Raw genomic sequence first — 19,644 nt, forward strand, 5'->3', positions numbered from 1 at the left:
CCGGACTCATCAATCCATTTACCTGTCCATCTTGAAAAGTGATGTTTCCAGATGTGGGGCTAAAATCATTAATATCAGCAGTCACTGGCTGAGCCTCCCAGTAGATGACAAGTCTTCCAGTTGTACCAGCAAGTCGCACCACTGACAGGTAGACAATGTTGCTTGGTGGTGGAAGCTCATATGCCAACACACTTCCAGGGATATCCTGGACATGATGTTCAGAAACAAAGTATAATTAAGACAAATGACCACAGTTGTTTTGAAAAGTGCTACATAAGGATGAAGATGAACCTGTGCTCACCTCAGAGACATTGAACTGTAGAATCCCCCGAGGGTCATCGTTCTCCTGGATGGTGACCTCTGCTACCTCCATACCGAGCCTCTTCACACTGGGCTGCCCCGCTCCAACTGACCCACTAACTAGCTCCACACTGGTGATGTTCACCAGAAAGCTCTCTGCCATCTCTGGGATGTCATCCTGAGAAAACACACATGTACATAGTCACTACATAATAGAAAAGGAAAGCAAAAAAAAACCCTGATTTATCTGTTTATCAGTGGACTACACAAGCCATTTAAAGGTGAGTCTTCTGACTGTATCAGGACTGGTAAGTATGTTTTAACAAAACGACAAGAAAAACACTGTCTTTTGTCAATGAAAAGACAAAATCATGAATGTCATCTTGATAACCTGATTGAATGGACATGAGTGTGTGAAGTTCATGATGTAGGACATGAGGGGTAAAATTGCAGCTGAGATAATGCAACCGAAAACTGTTATTGCTTAAGTTGCTATCAGACATATTGTATTGATACTGATACAGTGTTATTGGTATGGACAGACACAAATTGCTAGAAATCAGTTATACTGTATTTTTTTTTTTTTTTTTGAGTAAATTCTATAAACATCTATATTACCCATCAGCCCACTCTTACCGGGAGGATGGTGACAGTGACAAGGGCAACAGTAGCACCATCAATCATAATGATTGTGTCATCTTTGGCAATATAGTCCTCTCCTGCAGTGGCTTGGTTGGATGGGGGCTGGTAAAGGGCTGGCCTGGTCTGGTAATGGATTTCCACCTCACCTGAAGAACCCTGCTCTCGTACTATGGAGAGAGTCACATTGACTGGAGTCCCTGTGGGTTGAAAGAGACATACCTTTACATATGCCACAACAAATTAATGCAGGTGAATAAAAAGAAAAAGAATATTTGAAGGAAAAGGGGCAGTATGTTGTTCAAACTTCTCTTTGGGCCAGCCTCCAATACACAGATTAAGTCATTCCTAAATTACTTCACATCCGGGAAATCATGGCTGATCTCCTTTACAGAAAATGCCAACGTGTGATTACTGTAATAGCTCACTAAGAACCCTCATCTAAAGACGGTAATTGACTTAAGCTAATTCATTTTACTCAATAGTCATTCTTACTCAGTGGTTCTTGTGTTAGTGTAAACTGGGAGTCCAAATGCCATCCAATCACCCCGTAGGGGGAGCCATTTGGCAGAATGATGACTAGAGCTTGTGCGCGCTGCTTGTCAATGACTGCAGCCTGTTGTAGGTCCTGCAGTCCCACGGTGGTGACATCCATGAGGTTGATACTGACATTCTCTCTCAGCTCTGGGACACCATCTGCTATTACAGCCAGCGAGATGATGGCCACCAACTGGTCCTCTGAGAACGTTACCTATGAGGGAAAATACAATTTTACATGAATAGATTGTGATTCTGCAATTGTTTATTTGGTAAGCATTTGTTTATTAGTGAATATGCCTTTTGTGTGATAGGAGGCTGTGGTTTACTCACCACTCCTGAAGAGGGGTAAATGTCTGCCAGACTGCCACTGGCAGCCCAGTGAACAGTCAGCCTGCCAAATGTTCCTCTTCTCCTCTCAACACTGAGAGAAATTTGATTATTTTGCTCCAACTCTTCTACCTCCATGTATAAAGAATTCTGCAAAGAGTTAATGCAGTTATTTGTTTCAAAATAGCATTTGCTGTTAAAAAACAAAACAGAAATGTATAAAAAATATGGTTAAAGGGATATTTCAACATTTTGGCAAATTTGCCTATTGCCATAATCACTATAGTTTTAGGAGTAGGTTCATGACCTTTAACTGTCGGTGCAAGTTGTTTTTAGATCGGCGGGGGAGAGATGTAAGCTGCATGGTATTTCCATGTTTCCCTCATCAAACTAAACACACAATCCAACAACTCCATAACGCTCTTGTGGACAAGTTATGACCTGCACATTCACCACGCTATAAAATAATAACATATAATTATGTAACATTATGACACATGAAGCAAATACTCAGAACTACTTGCTTTTAAAATCACTCCGCCCAGCAGCTGTGTCTGAAATGTAGTTTTGGTTAGGCATTTGCCTCGAAAACAACTCTGTCTCGTAACGTTCCATTATTATTTCATAGCGTGGTGAATGTGCAGGTCACAACTTGTCCAGGAGAACGTTTCGGAATTGTTGGATCGTGTATTTAGTTTGATGAGGGAAACGTGGAAATACCATGCAGCTCGCGTCTCTCCCCCACGATCTAAAAACAGCTTCCACCGACAATTAAAGGTAATAAACCTACTCCTAAAGCTATAGGGATTATGGCAATATGCAAATTTGGCGATATGCAAATATGCGAAAATGTTGAAATATCCCTTTGAAGTGCAATACTGATTGTGACATGATGACCTTTACATGATGGCAAATGTACAGTGTAAATGTGCTATCTGATATCAAAATGTGCTGTCTGCTTACTTGAGCAAAGCCAATGACTCCATGGGCATCATCATTGGTTGGGACAAAGACAGTCACCTGACCACCAAATCCAATCTCAGCCCCACCTTTTGGATTCTTCAGGCTGACATGGAAATACTCCTGCACCTCAGGGATGTCATCATCGATAATGTTCACTGCTATCTCGAGCTCGCTGTCACCTGGTGCAAAGTGCAGCTCCCCAAAACTGAATGTGTAAAGACAAACATACAGTAACCTGCATGATTTACATTACATTGTATCTGATTTCCTCTTTGTAGGATTTGCTCTCAGGACAACAACTGGCCTGTTATGACTTAAAGAATTTGGGTACCTGGGTATGAAATCAGACTGATTGGAGACAGAGACAAATTCGTAAACAGTGGTGCTGTTCTCCTCAGTGGAAGCAAAAAGGGTCTTGGTGGTGTTGAGCGATGGTACGATGAGAGAGAGGAAGCTAATGGCTGGAGGGGCCCTCAGGGTCATGGCAAATAGGTTAACATCAGACCGCCAGGAGTAGAGTGATGAGCCGTTTCTTCCAGCTAGCAGGGCATAAGCTATTAGGAAGAAAAGACATTTCATAGATCTGAACATGGTGCCTGGCAAGCTGATTTTAATAGTACAACTGAATAAAACGGACTTATTTTCACAAACAAAGTTGACATTTTCACTTACTGATCCCAGATGGAGCAGTGAATGTGTGAATAGAGGTGAGGCCTGTGTGCGGGATGGACTGATACAGCTGTGGTGACGGCTCCCCTGACCTCCACTGGAACACCTCACAGGATGAAGAGAAACCTAGAGAAAGATACAGACACACAAAAACACACACAGACTTAAGTTCTTTCACGCTAGAATAGCATGTTTACGTAAAGTAAGGACTGGTCTGACTGACACACCCAAGACGCACAAATTACAACCTCCGAGTCCCGCTGTGGCTCTGCTCTGCTCCACACGGAGGCCTTTCCCATAAACCCACAACAGGTCTGAACCAAGAAAATTCACCACTTTTGCAAACTCAGAGGGATTATGCCTCATCAAAATACACAGAGCATGGTATAAATATGATCTGGTCTACATTGTGCATTTTCTCTTCTATGGTTAGACAGAAAAAGGCTGTCTGTAAGAGACACAGTTCCTATTTGTCTTTTAAATTATCACTGCCTTATTTATATTGCCCTCTAACCACCGCATCGTTTCTTGAAAGTCCAGAAGATACAGTCTTATTGCAAAAAAAATACAACCATCCCCTAAGTGCACCTGAGTCCCATTCAAGGCTCTTTCCTTCAGGCTCACTCTCATTATGAATAAGTAATCTCTGAAACACTGAAAAATGTGTTAAATCTTTTTAATTGAACCAATTTAGCTTGAACCACCAGCTAAATTATTTTTAGAAAAGTGGTCAGTAATCTATGTGTAAAAAAAAAACAAAACATGGCAGCATTTATTAATTTTATGTGGTGGCAGTGCACAACAGCTCACCAGCAACAGCAATCAACAGGAGAGTGTCTTCTGCTCTTGTGTTGATTGTCTCCACCTGAATGGCCCTGGCACTGAGAGGGAGAGGCTGTGGATTCTGAAACCTTCCATTGGTCCACTGAAGCAGGAGACAACTGGCAGTCTGTCTGTCTATGCACACGACAAGGTAGGAAACAGCTGCACGAGTGAATGGTGTCACACTTAGGATGTCCTGTTCGAAGTCAAGAGTTTGGAGGAGGGTGAAGGAGCCTCCACTCCAAACAAAAATCTGCAGCACGAAAGAAACAAAGTAACAAAACCAGAGTCGGGTTATGGAAGTCTTGACATTTCTTAAATGAAGAGTAATTGCCTTTATCTGGGCTGTAATACTATATTGACTATAAACAGTGGAAGGGTCAGTCTCACCTGGCTTGATACCAGTAAAAAATCTCTGTCTTCAGTGGAGAAGTGTTTCACATCCAGAGCTTCAACGCCTAAAGTTTGTTCCTAAAGAAATCAGATTTCCTTCAATCATGTGAAAATGACACAAGACCAAGAATGAACAAAGTGTTGAGCCATGACTGTTTTTCCACTTACCAGGGTGATATTGAGGTCCCTCTGTAGTTTGAAGATGCTAAGGTTTGCAGCGGGGGAGAAGGGAGGGCCACTATGTGTGATGCCAATGTAGGTGGAACCGTTCACTGCAAACCCAACACAAGAGCTTGGGTCCTGAATCTGAACAGTCTGTAATGACCAAAACACATGGGAAGTTTAATGCTAACAACATAATCTGTTTTAAATGTATACTGACACATTATTAGGTCTCACATAATCCAAACCCCACTAAATATTTATCTCAAGTACACTGTGTCTGTTTAAAGTTGAGATATCATGTGTTGGCTAAATGGCAGTACTGCTGTTGCTCTACCTCTACTGGCACGAATACACCCTGCCAGCGATACAGTGTGGCCAAGGTGTGGGAGGATCCAGCAGAGGGGGTCCTATCCAGTCTCACAGCCAGGAAGGAGATATCTTCAGGAAGAGAGCACCAGACTGAGGTGGGGCTGTCCTCGAAGCTCTGGTAGACACCCATCACATATAGGTGACCCGCTTGAAGAATTCCAAGGAAAAAGGAAAAGGGAATTAAGTAACAACAGAAGAAAAGAGGAGAGTTTATAAGCATTCAGGAAGCTGGAGTGATTTTGAAATGAAAAGAACAAGTGGTCTCACCAGAAGCAACAGCTGTGTCAGACTGCGTCTCCCACTCCACACTGACAGCTGACTCCAGACCATTGCTGCGGGACACAGTAAGGAAGACTGTGCCGCCTTCATCAGTGACCACCTCGGTGTTAGTTCTGTAGAAAAAGAACACGACAAATAATACTGCATAAACAAGTATGTTTGTGGTTATCATTGTACATAGACACTTGTACATATTTTCACGCCAATACATTTAAATTACACTGAGCAGAAAGTGTTTATAATTAAAGTGTCAGAACATTTTGGAGCAGCGCTGCTGAGACCTGTTGAGTGTAGGTCCGATGCGGAACAAGCCAGAAGGAGCCACGTTCTCCAGAACGGTGATGAAGGTTTGGAGTTGGTCACCCAGCCGTGCCCCACCTGTTGGGCTGGACAGGGTCACTGTGAAAGTTTCATTCCCTTCGGGCTCAGCATCCAGTACTGCCCAGATCTCCAGCATCTGGAAAAAAAACACAGATAAAGCCAAAAACTGCTGTTAAATCACAATGTAAACACCATCACACAAAAGAAATAACAATTTGAAAGAGGTAAATGCTGTAGTTTTTATTTAGCTCTTATTCACCTTAAATCTGACTCCATCCTCCAGTACTACAAACCCATGTGTTGGCATCACATCGCCCTCTGCTAGGCTGCCATTGGAGTTAGTGATGGTAAACTGAACAGTCACGGTGCCAAACGTGCCTTCCTCTGGGTTCCGCACCACATAAAGGGTGGCCACGCTCTCACTCAGCCCTGACACGGATGTGGGCTCTTTCAATAAGAAATGCTCACTCGTGTTAAAGGAAATGACTCCATGTCCGTCGTCACTGGCCAGGATATTCACAGTTGCTACAAGGAAACAGAGAGATGTAGTTTAGGAAGATAAAATCAGAGCTATTTCCAGTAGGGGTGGATGAGAATAAATCAGCTCATTTTTACAAACATAACAATAATGCGATAATGCTAATGGTCCTGTGGATTACAAGGGAACAGCAAAAAAAGTGTGGCTTTTGGCATCTACCAACATATTACATTGTCTTCAGTGTAATATGGTGCTTCAGTTGTTTTAAATGGCACAGCCCAGTCACTTATATTAAAACAATCAGCTATCTTTGTGTGTGATGCTCCATTTCTTGTTGGTTGCACTGTGAAGAAATGCAGTTAAGAAAGCAACAGTATACAACCGGGAGTGAGTGAGAAGGAGATATAATAGCAAAAAACTGGCAGTCAGATACAAACCCATGGCGGCTGCAGCTAGAACTAAGCCAACTGTACAGGGTATGCACTCAACCAGGCCAGACATCAAGGTATTCTTGTTTTGCACAACTGTTTGGATGCTAACAAAGTAATTTGATGTAATAATTACCTCATTGTTGGAACCAATTCTGATACAAAATAAAGTTGGCTGTGTTAAAGTCCTCATTTTGTTCAGTTCAATCAGTGGTTGGAGCGGAATGAGGAATATGTCTTGTTGCTATGGTTTCATACAATTTAACTTACCTTTCCCATTTGTTTATAATATTTGAGGTGTCCTGACATAAGCTTTTTAAAATCCTACAAGTCCTATGCAACCCGTGAGCCAAAAAGAAACAAGCATAATCTATGACATGATATAAGACCGTTAAACCTCATAACTCAAATCTCTATTATTTAAGTCTTGATCATAAATTGGACATTTTTTTATTGTGCATTCAACTGAATGGGAGCTTAAGTTCCACTGCTGGACTCGAAAATGTCAGAAACTTCTATCGTTTTCTATTCTGTCCTTGTGTCTACCTGTTGTATTGATGCCCAGCTCCAGTCCAGGGGAAGGTTCAGACAGGATGAGCTGAAATCTCTCAGCTCCCTCTGGAATAGCGTCATCGATAATCGGCACGTCAACAAACTTGTGCCTTTCCCCATCAAGAAAATGGAGTATCTGTGCAGACAGAGGGTTTTCAGTTTTAAAACTTGTCTCAAACTTTTGGATAAGAGGCATGTCTTCATGACTCTACAGAGAGTCCAGTTGCTATTGAATTAGCTCTTATAAGGTAGGTGTTCATGCTGTTAAAAGTACACCATTGCTCAAAAAGTGGGAATAATTTTACTTTCAGACACATTCCTCTTTTTATTCGTGTTATAAAGGTTAATTGTGATTTAATTTTCACAGTGATATGTTTGAAAGAGATTGATCAATAACGTTTTGATAAGATATACACTTTATCTATCAAGAATAAATCACAGTGTCACAATCATTTCATGAGGAGAGGTAAAAAATATTTTATTCCAGCTTTATGGGCAACCATGTATTATATGACGTTTAAAAGTATCTGTGTGTGTGTGTCAGTGAATGTGTGTGTAATAGCTGACCGTTTCACTTGTGTTGTAGTCCAGTCCCTGTTGAGCTTCCAGATTCTGGGCATAGAAGAAAACCGAGACATTTCCGTACGACCCCTTGTTCCTATAGGCCACCAGAGTCAGTGCACCAATTGTTTCATTTACTTCAAACCTGGAAAGGAGAACAGAGAACAGATTTGGGTAAGAAAAGCTCTTAAAGTAGAGCACGTGCACTAACACGTGCAATGCAATATGAAAAATGTATCGTTTGTGGATGCTTTTCTTACATGGTATTTGTCCATTCAATAACACCTCTAATTCCATCGTTAGCAGTAATGCTGACCTCGGCCACCAACCCCTGGGTGTCTGTGTAAAGGAGAAAATAAAGAGAGGAAAAACGTGATGACCTTAGGACTATCAGCTGTTTATAATAACTGCAGTAAAAAGCTTAGTATCAGCAACAGCACTAATCACCAACAGCAAGCTGTGCTAGAGGAAACTGTGGAGGATCTAACTTCCGTCACGGTACGTTTCAGCGAGGATTACAGCTAAGAAGCGTCTACTGTAAGTGGCTTGTGAGGCTGAGCAGCCAAGTCTTTTGGGTGGACTGATTTATGACCCCCTGAATAGTCCTCTCCCATTGACTCTATAGCCAAGACACTGGGAGGCCAGCTACGGGTTTAGCTTGGCTTTTTCTCCCGTCACCACACACTGCTACTCTGCTCCCATCAAATCCCCAGGCTTCCTCAATCATGGAAAGCATCAATCTCACCATCCAAGCCACATAATGACTGCTGCCAAAAGAGCAGCCGTATGTTTACTGTGTGTCTCCAGGCAGAGGGCCGATAGTATTCTGGGAGCCTCCAAGTGCTGCTCTGCCCGTAGTATTTTGTCTACTCATCACTTTCTAAAGTTACTCATTCATAAATTGGACAGTGGTTTGGGTTACGTAAAAGCCGAAGTGGTAACTAACAAGCTCTTCCATGGAGGATTTTGACAGTCAGCTACAATGTTGTATTTTGATGTAGCATACAGGAATATTGTCGCTACCTCAAAATACATGACAGTTTAGGCAAAGCTTTTTCTTATTCTAAACAAACATTGGATATATATTTTACCTGGTAATGTGCAATATACAACCTCTACTCATCAAACAAAGCAAAAGGTGAGAAATTGGAGAAAGAAAATAAAGTGATTTCATCATTTTTGTAAAATATCAGTTTGCAACAGAAATAACCAAACAAACAGATACAACAGAGACAATTACGGAAAGAAGATATTAACTTTGTGAAACAACATTGTAATGACACAACTGTTCATTACAACCAAAGATGCTCAATGAAATTCAGTAGCGACTGTGGTGCAGATAAGCTCTACGCTGCTAAATTGCTCTGTACCTAGCTGAGGGGCAGTGGCAAGGGTTGTGATGAGTACTGCCGATGTTATGTTGACCAAGAAGAACTCCTGCAACTCTGGAATATCATCCTGAGAGAATAAATGGAAATGAGAAATTATAAACACCACATCCAAACAACACAACAGTACAAACACTGCAACTTGACAAATCATGCACACACACCTCATAGCAAACACAAAGAAGTAAAGAGAGTAAAGGAAATCAATCAAAAAGCAAACATTTAAGTAAACAGGTTTTGAGTGGATAGAGGACAACAATGGTCTTTACCTCCAGTATGGTGACAGGGATGCCAACAGAAGTCTGTCCATCTTGAAGAATTACTGATCCAGTACCAGAGACAAAGTCTTGTCCAGGATCAGCAAGAGCACCCTCTACGTGGGACGGGTCTTGCAAGGAACCTCTTATAACCTCATAGGTGATATTCACTGCTCCTGTATAAACGTTTTTTTTAACAAGTTAAAATCAGCAGGGGACTAGATGAATTTAGTTAACGTTTTTGTGTTCATACTTTTCCCACTGACCTGAAGCTCCAAACTCTCTGTTGACATAGATGTTTATAATTCGGTCCCGCTCCTCTGTGGTCACTCGCAGGGATGATGGGGCAATGGTCAGCAGCCCATACGGCTCATCACTGGTGTCCACAGTAAGCACCGCCTCCCTGCCCTGGACATCCAGAGCAGCATGGCCTGTAACCTCAACACCTGTGTGTAAGTCAGAAGAATATTAGAATATTTATATACGTGTGTGTTATATGTGCAAAAACTCAGACTGTAGTTATTTTTGAGGTATTTAATGCTCAGCGACTAAAAAGCTGAAAGAGAGAGAGAGATGCATTACCAAAAGTTTGTATGTTGGACAAGGAAACTCTGTATTCATCTTTGTCCTCTGGTGTGGCATCATCTAGGAGTTTCAGGGTTATGGTGTCATTTAGTTGTTTCTGTGGGAGACACATCCAAAATACATAATTACTGGTGGGGATTACCAAACTACAGCTGTAACATTTAAATTGACTCCTTTTTAGTTAATACGATAAGTCCTTGTGGCTGACACCTTCAACCACACAGATATGACAACATCCAATTCTAAAGTTTCGACAGAGCCACCACACAGTGCAATGAATGACCAGTGATCTCCAGCTTGTATTTACCTCAGTAAAGAGAAGTGTCCCTGAGGTTTCGGTGAAGGTCCGGTGCACAAGGGGTCCATGTACAGTCCAGTCCACAGTGACATTACCAAGACCGGGTGCCGTTCTCAACACTAACAGGGACAGCCTCTCACCTGTGACATGAAAAACAACTACAGTCAGTTTTAGCGCCTAATGCAGAGTACTGTTTAGCCTATTGTTTTGATGATATGAGTAAATTTGATACAGTGATGGAATGAGAAGGATGGATGTTTTGGTACATACGTAAGTCCTAATTGATATTTAAACTACATTTGACTTATCTGTCTCTGCAGATAACCATTATTTGTGTCCAAATATAAGTTTGTAAAGATGTTCACATTTATGGGATTCTTATGTGAGCTGCCTCACTCATACTGTAGATGCCAGTGGGAGGAAGTCAAGGTTTCTAATTATAACATAATTAGGTTGTATTTCTTACAACAGGGACAGTGGAAAGGGTTTGAAAATTTAAGTATGAGGTTATAGTGTGTGTAACTAGACTGACAAGAATGACACATATCCTGGAAGATACATAATATAGACTGCACTTGCACTGTCACCAATACCCACCCTCTCTGGAGATCACAGAACGTGAGTCTGGATGAAATCCTACTATCCCAGCCACATTATCGTTAGCCAGTATCACTACGGTAACAGTGTCGGAGCTGGGCAGGATACGACTTCCTCCCTCTGTGCTAACCAGACCAATCATGAGGTTCTCGTTGTCCTCTGGTTCCATATCATCTCTGATTACTATCTCTATGGTCTTCTTCAGATCACCTGCAGGCAGAGAGGACAAAGTAGACGATGCAATATTAGTTTAGTGCTACTGCTTTAACTCTCCCCATCCTTAGATAAATAAAAATTGCAAATGTTGTCTTACATAACTCTTGAGAACTATACATATACATACTGTTATTAGTGAGTGATCCACATACCGTCAAAGACCAGAGTCCCTCCAGTCCCAGTGAAGTCAGCATCTGGTGTGGCCTTTCCCCCAACAAACCTCCACTCCACAGTGACTGTGCCCAGATTTCCTCCTCTTCTCTCTATAACCAGGGGCACCACGACCATAGGCTCTTCCCGAACCTCTAGATAGAGCCCCTCATTAGTGGCATTGGGACTGAGGCTGTATATCAAAAATACGCCAAATGCATCTCCATTTATCCCTATTGTCACCGTGGCTCTGTCGGGCTGGCCAATCGAGGGCAAGTTCTTCTCAGCCACAGTCAGATTAATCAGCTCTACCTTCGAACAAGAGATGATAAAACATTATGTGTTATACAATTTGCCATAAATTCTGTTGCATGTAAAACCATAAATGATGCAGCTCGATTAGGTATTACCTTCAAGATCTGTATGGAGAAGCTCTCGTCCATTTCAGGGAATTTATCTGTCAAGATTGGGACTGTGAGGTTGGCGACACCTGACCCATATTCCATGAAGGCACTTTGAGCCGTCACAGGGGTGTAATCACTCCCTGCCACAGCCTGGGCACTGAACAGGACAGCAGCTGAAGTAACATTCTTGAAGTAAGTCAAAACCTGAGATTTAGCGGTCAGCTGGTCAGCAACAGACGTCACCCAAGTGCAGGACGGTGGGGTCACCCCTGACGACATAGAGAAGGCCTGGCAGGCCTGCTCTCTCAGACACGCAGCAGCACATGAGGCCAGGGGATCTCTGTGACCTGTGATGTTAACTGTCCTAGTGGGTGAAGTGGAAGGAACGCCTGGTTTTGGGAGGTCATAGTACGTCAGCAGGTTCTGGCCATCAGCCTGAGCTATGCCAACAATGTCAATCTCAGATGTGCTGTAGACAATTTCCAAGCGACCAAAGTGTCCACCGCTGGAATAAAGAAAATGTGGGTGATAAATAACATACAGTGGACAGAAAAGGCTGCTTAATGTGAGTAGGGGTACTGTATGCAGAAATTTAAACCATTATTCCAACTAAAAACAGCAATTAAAGGTACCTCCTGCGAACAGTAATATTGGCTCCATAAATGCCCTCCAGTGGCTCCTGAACGCGATAAACAGACTGCTCGAAGTAGACTGTCCCGTATGGGTTGTCATTGGCAGGCACTATTATGTCAACAGATGTATCAGCTCCAAGATTTCCTCCATTACTGGCACCAGTAAGCTCCACCCTAATTGTCTTTGAAAAAACAAAGAGGAATAATAGTATATGAATACTATAATATTAATATTATAACATATTTCAAACAAGAATAATTTTATATAATTCACATTGAGATTTTTTACTGTCAGTGTTTTACCTCAGTGACTTCAGGTACGTCGTCAGCTAAGATCTCAACTCTGAGGGTCTTCATGGTCTCTCCTGGAGCAAATCTCACCTCTCCTGATGTGGGTCTGATGTCCCCCACTGCTAGTTTACCATTGACAGTGGCCTGCCATTGAACCACCACTGTGCCAATAGAGCCAGCATTACGCACTATTGGCAGCGTGACCTCAACAGAGTTAGATCCTGGTTCCTCTACGGTAGTTTGAACAGCCTGGAAGACTAGGATGAATCAAGAGAATAAGTTGCTTAACAGTGAGCTACACAACAAAATAATATCAAAGGAATTAATTATATCCTGGGTAATGCTAACTTACCAAAGGCACCAAAAGGGTCATCGGAAGGCAGTATGGTGATGATGGCACGTGTGAGCTCCCCCAAGAGAGCTCCTCCTGTGGTCTGGTTGATCAACTCGATGCGAAAAGTCTCCTCCAGCTCAGGGACCATATCATTGATCACGTAGATGGGCACAGATTTACTGGACTCCCCCTCCAAGAGAACGACATCACTCGAAGCTACACTGTAGTCTTCACCTATGGGATTATACAAATGCATATGTGTATGGACATGGACGGTGCACATACAAATCACAGGGAAACATTCACATCTGTGCTCCACAGTCAACACTTACTGACTCTGGCGGTCAAAGGCACTGCTCTGAACTTGACGGATACATCAGCAAAAATCCCACCAACACGTGTGACATTGATAATGGGCCCAACGTAGTGCTCAGCTACACTGACAGCAGAAGCCGACAGCTGAAGTATTCCAAAAGCATCGTCGCTGGCCTCCACTGTCACCTGGGCTACGGTATCAGCCTTCGGGCCCAGTGACGGGGAATTAGAAACTGTGAGGAAAAGTAAAGGGATATGTCATCAGTTTATTGCAGTATGGTTGAAATATCAATGTATCCTAAATTACTTTTCAGGTAAAATCTTCCACTCAGGAGGAATGTCAGTATCTTACTGAGCCTCTCCTGCTCCCCTTTGATGAGTTGAACACTGATCAACTTCACAAAAATTGCTTCATCTCTCTCTGGATCCTCATCGTCCAGGACGCGGAGGGTGATGTTTGCTTCACTCTGATTGGCCAAGAAAACAACAGAATCCCGGAGGGCGACGAAATCCCTTCCTTCAGTGGCACGGCCCACCCCAGGCGTCCTGTAGGGCTCTGGATCTGCTTCCTTTAGTGTCTCATATGTAACTCGAACCTGGACAAATTAAAATGGCAAATTATCATATAATTTGGTTCATCTAATAAAAGTGGGAAAATTTAATTTTGAATTAGTTACGCCACCACAAATGGCTTTAATTTCTATTCTCTACAAAGTTTCTAACTCTTGTACAGTGGGACACACCTGACCCATCAGGCCTCTTTGTCTCAGGATAGTGAGAGTGACAGTTGAGTCGCTTTCAGGAACTGTGACAGACCTTGTCACATTAGCGAATATAAAAACACCATGAGGATCGTCGCTGGCGAGCACAGTCAGAGTAGCAGATGTCTGCTCACCCAGACGACCGTGGGAGACATTAATCAAGGACACTGTGAAATTCTTGTCCAACTCGGGGATCTCATCTTGAGCCACGTTGATGGTTATATTTGCCGTCGTTTGACCAACACCAAAGGTGACGTTCCCCGATCTGCTGAGCAGCTCCTCCTCAGAGCTGGGATCAGCCTCCCAGTACACTGTGACATTTGAGAGGTCACCAAAGGACCGTTCCACCTGGGGGAGACCACAAGAAAGTAGCATGATGATGAAATATACAGTCATACACTTGACTTGGCCACTAGCTTCTCTTCTAGATCGGGATTTGTAAATGTAAACTGACCTGCAGGACCACAGAGCTGCGTCCATCCTCAGGTTCTGTCCCATTGACGGACAGGAATTCAGGACTAAAGTCAAAAACTCCATGGGCATCATCTGAAGCAGCGATGGTCACTGTGATGTGAGATGCAACTCCCAAGCTGGCTATACACAAGATACCAGATATGTTACTTTTTAGTGATTTATATTTAGTTGCATTTTAGTTACATTCTAAGCGATTCACTTTGAAGTAAATAAGAAATACCCAGGCTGAGAGAGGAGGGAATGGAAAGGCAGCAAGCATTGTTGAGTCAGTCTGGCCAGTGAATTTGATTGGATTAGCCCAATAAAAATACAACCCTTCTTACCACTAAGTAAAATGTTGTTAAGATCAAGACTGAAGTGGCAGCTGCAAAAATATGTGGAGGATATTTGAGAATAAGCTATAGCAGTCAAAACAAAAACACTGTGGTCTGTGACACTTGATGTTAAATCCATTGCTTGTGAAAAGCTATTTGCTTTTCCCACATCCTTCTCCTTCGGCACTTCTCACAGGGACAGGGGTCATGGTACAATGTAAATACTGCACACACTTAAACACGACATGCACGCACACCCACATACCTCCAGATGTGTGCTTGTTTATACACACTAAAGACCAAGCTGAATGTTAATAACTGATGAGGTGTTGAGGACGATTTTTTGTGTACTATGTATAATAAAATGTATACGTGTATTAAATCAACAACTCAGCCAATAATTTCAGTTATATAGGTTTCAGAGATCGTCTCAGCTTTTATAGGCCAAACCAGTTTTAACCAACTAGCCAAAAAATTACACTTGCATTTTCAGGGGACCTAAAATGAAGATCAAAATATTGCCTGGCAGCAGCAGCAACATCTCGCTTGATCCTTAATTAAATTTGACTTTGAGATATGCAGACTTGAGGGAGTGAGAAATTATGTCAGCAAGGGGTTGAAGTGCTGGAGATAAGAAGCAGTTTGGGGGGTAAAGGAGGGGATCACTTACCATGATGGTGATAGGATGGAAGGAGGAAGTCAGAGTCACTCTCCCCACTACCACTTCCTTCACTATGCAGAAACTGACTCACTGATGGATCACACACGAGGATCACACAAAGAGTCACACCAGGACAGAATCACACCAGTAGAGGACAGGTCAAGGGGCAAATGGGAAGGAGGATAGGCAGGTATTTATGCAGGTAGGTAGGTTTATATGGGTAAGCACACAGGAACACAGCACACAGAACGTAAAAACAACTGTAGGGCAAAGTACAGGGTCAGTTCAGCTCTAATTAAGACAGGTAACAAGAGATTTCTACTGTAATTAGAAAAATAATCTTCTGGTTGGCCATCATTATTTTGGGATCTACTGTAATTTCTCACCTCCTCCATCAGCATTGAAGAGCTCCACCCTAAAAATCTTTTCCAGCTCAGGGGCAGGATTGTCTACGATTGTCACAGTGATGAACTTCAACCTCTCCCCTGGAAGAAAGTCTAGCATTCCATCTGAGTCCTGGCAATATCGAGAAAGAGGAATACAGGTTTATAGAAAATGTATTATTTTCATGGGCTTATTAATCTGTTCATACATTATCAGTGTACATGTATCAATAATATAAAATACTTTCATGGAAACTAACCTCGTAGTCTTCAGGGCTTGATGCTGTGAAGGGTGTTGTCCTGTATCCCACCATGATCCTCCCCACAAGGCCCTGGGCCCTGGCCACCAGCAGACGGATTTGTCCATCTTCCTCATTAACGGTGATGTGGGCTGGTTCTGACGCTGGAGAAATCAACCCTTCCCCTGGAGGACTGGGCTGAAACTGCAGCAGGCCTGGTTCAGAGAAGAGTGAATGTTTGTGTTTGTGTAATAGTGATCGTTAGAATAAAGGGAATAGTGGAGAATGTATTTTCTGGCTGTTTTTGGGGTATGTGAGTGAATACCATAGGGATGGTCACTGGCTGTGATGGTGACGGTGTTAACAGAGTTATTTGGATCGATGCTGGCGCCACTGGAGGGGGTGGAGCCTGGCTTCCCGTCGCCGGACTCCGCGGACACCAGTGTGATCTGAAAGGTCTCAGCCAGCTCTGGGAGGTTATCATTGAACACCTGCAGGTTCAGAACCTAAGAGAAAGATGTACATACATTTTATTTTTCACTCAAGACTGTATTCTTAAAACAATAGTCTCTACATCTTGGGCTCTGAGATATAGATTACGTTGTGTGATACAGCCGTGAAGTAGGTGACACCTGTTGAGTCATCAGTAAATTCACAGACAATCAACCACTAGGTGGGGCTGGTTATCAAGAAACAGCCCAAGAGGGTGACTGTGAAACACAGCTGTCAAACTAGAGATACTGTATGTATTTGAAATCAATATACCACTGTGTAAATACAGTGCTCACTAAGTACTTTGTTATTGTTATCATACCCTTTATTTTGGAGGGGAAACGTCTCAGTGAGATTAAAATCTGTCTCAAGATTGACATCGCAGTTTGTTTTCACTCACTGGGTGACTGCGGTCTACGTCAGCCTGGATCAACTCTGAGGGGCTTTTCCCAGCTCACACAAGGCCACTTTAATAAAGGTCCAACCTCTGAGCTACTCTCACACATATACACAGTACACACACCTCAGAACGCTGCCCGGGCATGAAAAGCACAGCTCCAGTGGCATTAACAAAGTCCTCATTGGCAGGTGTCTCGCTGTTCAGGCTATCCAGCTGGTTGACGGTGTAGTTGACATAAACGATGTCCAGAGATCCCCGCATACGCTCAATCACACAGGAGACAGTAGAACCTTCTTCTGCATTCTGTGAAGTGACAAGGCAATAAAAGTCGATTAATTCAGAGCAACTGGAGAAAGTGGCGAGTACTGAATGCATCAAACTACACTCTCTTATTACAGTTGGTTGTGCTTAAATGAGCTACTCTTACCAGCTATGTTAATGGCCCAGTCTAATTCCAGCACAGTAATAATGTGATTTAGAGAGGGGGCACCTTATACCCCTCATGCCTCTGTGTCTCGTTATCCCCACGGGGTCTAGGATTCTCTAGTTCTGATGGAATGTCATCCTCAGCTCTGCCACCTGTTGTGCTGAGAGATACCGCGAACAAGATCTCCCATTTCCAGTACTGGAACTCCTGGTCTACTTCTGCAGGAATGCCCTGACTGGCAGACCTGCTGCGGCCTCGCCAGCTGTCGCTCTACCTGAGAGGGGCCAACATGCGAGCCCACACACATCCAATCCAACTAAAACCAGAGAGCATGCTGTCCCTGCAGCCAGGCATGAAGACTGATGAAATATGCAGCAGGACAGGGACTGACAAACCAATGGGTTTGCATTACTTCTGTTTCTATGACACAACTGAATGATGGTGATGGTGCCTCTGTGGATTCAGACTTGGTCAGAAGACACACAATTTATTTGGGATTGTCAGTCTAATTTATATTAAACATATACTGTCATAACTACAGTGTTTGAGAGGTGCTTATAGAAATATTTAGCAGCAAATATGCTCCAATTACGCCACTGGTGACACTTACATCAGGTATGCAGGCACCGGTGAATCCAAAAAGCCCATTGGCATTATCACTCTTCATGACTCGCAGAATGGCTGTGGGTCTGGGAAGGGGGAGGCGGGCTCCACCGCGCACTGCCACCAACTGTAGATAGAACACCTCCTCACCCTCCTCCTCATTGTCATCCCTGACCTCCACCACAAACGACTTCTGCCTCTCTTCTTGCAGGTACCGTAAGTAACCTGAGATGTTACGTAGGTCCGTCTTAGCAGGCTGGGTGTGAAGTTCGTGGATCTGGCCCCGGGTCAGCTTAACACGGTACAAGCGAACATCCTGTAGAAGGCCTGTGTAGAGCTGCTGACCCTCAGGATCTGATCCAATGAACAGCGAGGCCGGTCCTGGGGAAGAAATCATGTATGAAAAGAAAACAATTATAGACGATTACAATAACATGATTTTCTGGGCATTTGTTTTTCCTGGAGGGCATCCAAAACACAAGCAAATATACGCAAACACACACACACACACACACACACACACACACACACACACACACACACACACACACACACAAACTTGCAGATATGATAATCAATAGTTAACATTTTTGAGCAAATTGCACCTTTATTAGCATGAGTAAATAGATACCAGAAAATGAGAAAGAGATAGTTCCTGACACAATGGGGCTCCATGTAAATGTGATTTCACTAATCTAACTAATCTCACATTTGTCCATCATGTGTCTTGATATTGTCTTGAGATCATGATCATAATAATGGTGGTTGTACAGTCATATGCTAGAACTAGTTTGGTTGCTGTGGGTGGAGTGATCACAAACAGAATCTTGATTAAGGCAACCAAGTGCATAGATCCAGTTCTTTCTCATTACTCATTTATATGCTAAGGTTTCCTACTGCACTAAAGCTTCCTGATGTGCTACACTTGTCCAAGTCACTTTGGATAAAAGCGTCTGCTAAATGAGCACATGTACGGTAAATGTAAATATGGTAACACTACAAGTTGAGTCTACTGCTTCATTTGCCCTTTGTACTAAATGGGACAACTGCAGGGAGTCTGCCACAGTGAGCAAGCATAAAGCCCTGACACAAAGCAACACATCTGTGGGTTATTAGTTATTAGTAACAGATAATAACACATGACATGATTGATGATTATGTATATGTCTACTGTGATTGAAGTTAGCCATCAGGGTATTTCCTCTCTGGGACCATTTGGTCCAATACAGGCTACCACCATTGTCTCCACTAATCAGAGAGAATAGGAAGAAAAGAAGATGCCAACTGATTCCCTTTAGCGGTGGCAATATCCTGCAGTGCTGAGGCTAAGTGGTCACTCAAGCATTGCAGAGTCCCACTAGTCGTGAACAATGAGGGGAGGGGGGGCTGAGGAAGGGGCATGTGTGTCTGTGTGAATGTGCATTAGTGTGTGAGTGAGGATGTGCATGCATTCATATGTATGTTAGAAGTGTAGTCCACTTGTCCTGGTCCTTTGAAGGACCCTTGGAAGACATGTACACATTCATACATTAACACACACAAGCAGGTGCACAAACTCATGAGCTTGAGCATGTTATTTGTGCATGTTTGACATTGACCATGGTGCTGTGACGACAG

At 43.0% G+C, this 19,644-nt stretch overlaps 1 protein-coding gene across 4 annotated transcripts in view; it reads right to left on the reverse strand.

Annotated features, from left to right (window-relative positions):
• The window catches only part of adgrv1 (adhesion G protein-coupled receptor V1), a 112,657-nt gene that overhangs the window by 64,000 nt on the left and 29,013 nt on the right, over positions 1-19,644 (reverse strand). For 2 of the 4 annotated variants that reach the window (XM_085787115.1, XM_085787114.1), the window contains 40 exons: positions 18,035-18,408; positions 17,121-17,300; positions 16,431-16,611; positions 16,127-16,320; positions 15,870-15,999; positions 15,493-15,573; positions 14,489-14,628; positions 14,017-14,382; positions 13,626-13,869; positions 13,291-13,506; positions 12,977-13,192; positions 12,637-12,881; positions 12,334-12,515; positions 11,708-12,206; positions 11,300-11,609; positions 10,932-11,141; positions 10,344-10,474; positions 10,034-10,133; positions 9,718-9,897; positions 9,464-9,627; positions 9,177-9,264; positions 8,898-8,921; positions 8,067-8,145; positions 7,813-7,951; positions 7,240-7,381; positions 6,047-6,312; positions 5,748-5,923; positions 5,455-5,579; positions 5,153-5,334; positions 4,822-4,968; positions 4,651-4,731; positions 4,249-4,513; positions 3,442-3,564; positions 3,101-3,323; positions 2,770-2,974; positions 1,810-1,956; positions 1,435-1,690; positions 937-1,139; positions 302-478; positions 23-205 (listed from right to left, as the gene is read on the reverse strand). In XM_085787115.1, the coding sequence (XP_085643241.1) occupies positions 23-205; positions 302-478; positions 937-1,139; positions 1,435-1,690; positions 1,810-1,956; positions 2,770-2,974; positions 3,101-3,323; positions 3,442-3,564; positions 4,249-4,513; positions 4,651-4,731; positions 4,822-4,968; positions 5,153-5,334; positions 5,455-5,579; positions 5,748-5,923; positions 6,047-6,312; positions 7,240-7,381; positions 7,813-7,951; positions 8,067-8,145; positions 8,898-8,921; positions 9,177-9,264; positions 9,464-9,627; positions 9,718-9,897; positions 10,034-10,133; positions 10,344-10,474; positions 10,932-11,141; positions 11,300-11,609; positions 11,708-12,206; positions 12,334-12,515; positions 12,637-12,881; positions 12,977-13,192; positions 13,291-13,506; positions 13,626-13,869; positions 14,017-14,382; positions 14,489-14,628; positions 15,493-15,573; positions 15,870-15,999; positions 16,127-16,320; positions 16,431-16,611; positions 17,121-17,300; positions 18,035-18,408 (7,574 nt within the window). The remainder of the gene's footprint in view (positions 1-22; positions 206-301; positions 479-936; positions 1,140-1,434; positions 1,691-1,809; positions 1,957-2,769; positions 2,975-3,100; positions 3,324-3,441; positions 3,565-4,248; positions 4,514-4,650; positions 4,732-4,821; positions 4,969-5,152; positions 5,335-5,454; positions 5,580-5,747; positions 5,924-6,046; positions 6,313-7,239; positions 7,382-7,812; positions 7,952-8,066; positions 8,146-8,897; positions 8,922-9,176; positions 9,265-9,463; positions 9,628-9,717; positions 9,898-10,033; positions 10,134-10,343; positions 10,475-10,931; positions 11,142-11,299; positions 11,610-11,707; positions 12,207-12,333; positions 12,516-12,636; positions 12,882-12,976; positions 13,193-13,290; positions 13,507-13,625; positions 13,870-14,016; positions 14,383-14,488; positions 14,629-15,492; positions 15,574-15,869; positions 16,000-16,126; positions 16,321-16,430; positions 16,612-17,120; positions 17,301-18,034; positions 18,409-19,644) is intronic. The other 2 variants (XM_085787117.1, XM_085787116.1) reach the window with 2 other exon arrangements.

Source organism: Trachurus japonicus, chromosome 9 (assembly GCF_045865225.1).
Source record: "Trachurus japonicus isolate A0001 chromosome 9, Traja_1.0".
NCBI lineage: Eukaryota > Metazoa > Chordata > Actinopteri > Carangiformes > Carangidae > Trachurus > Trachurus japonicus.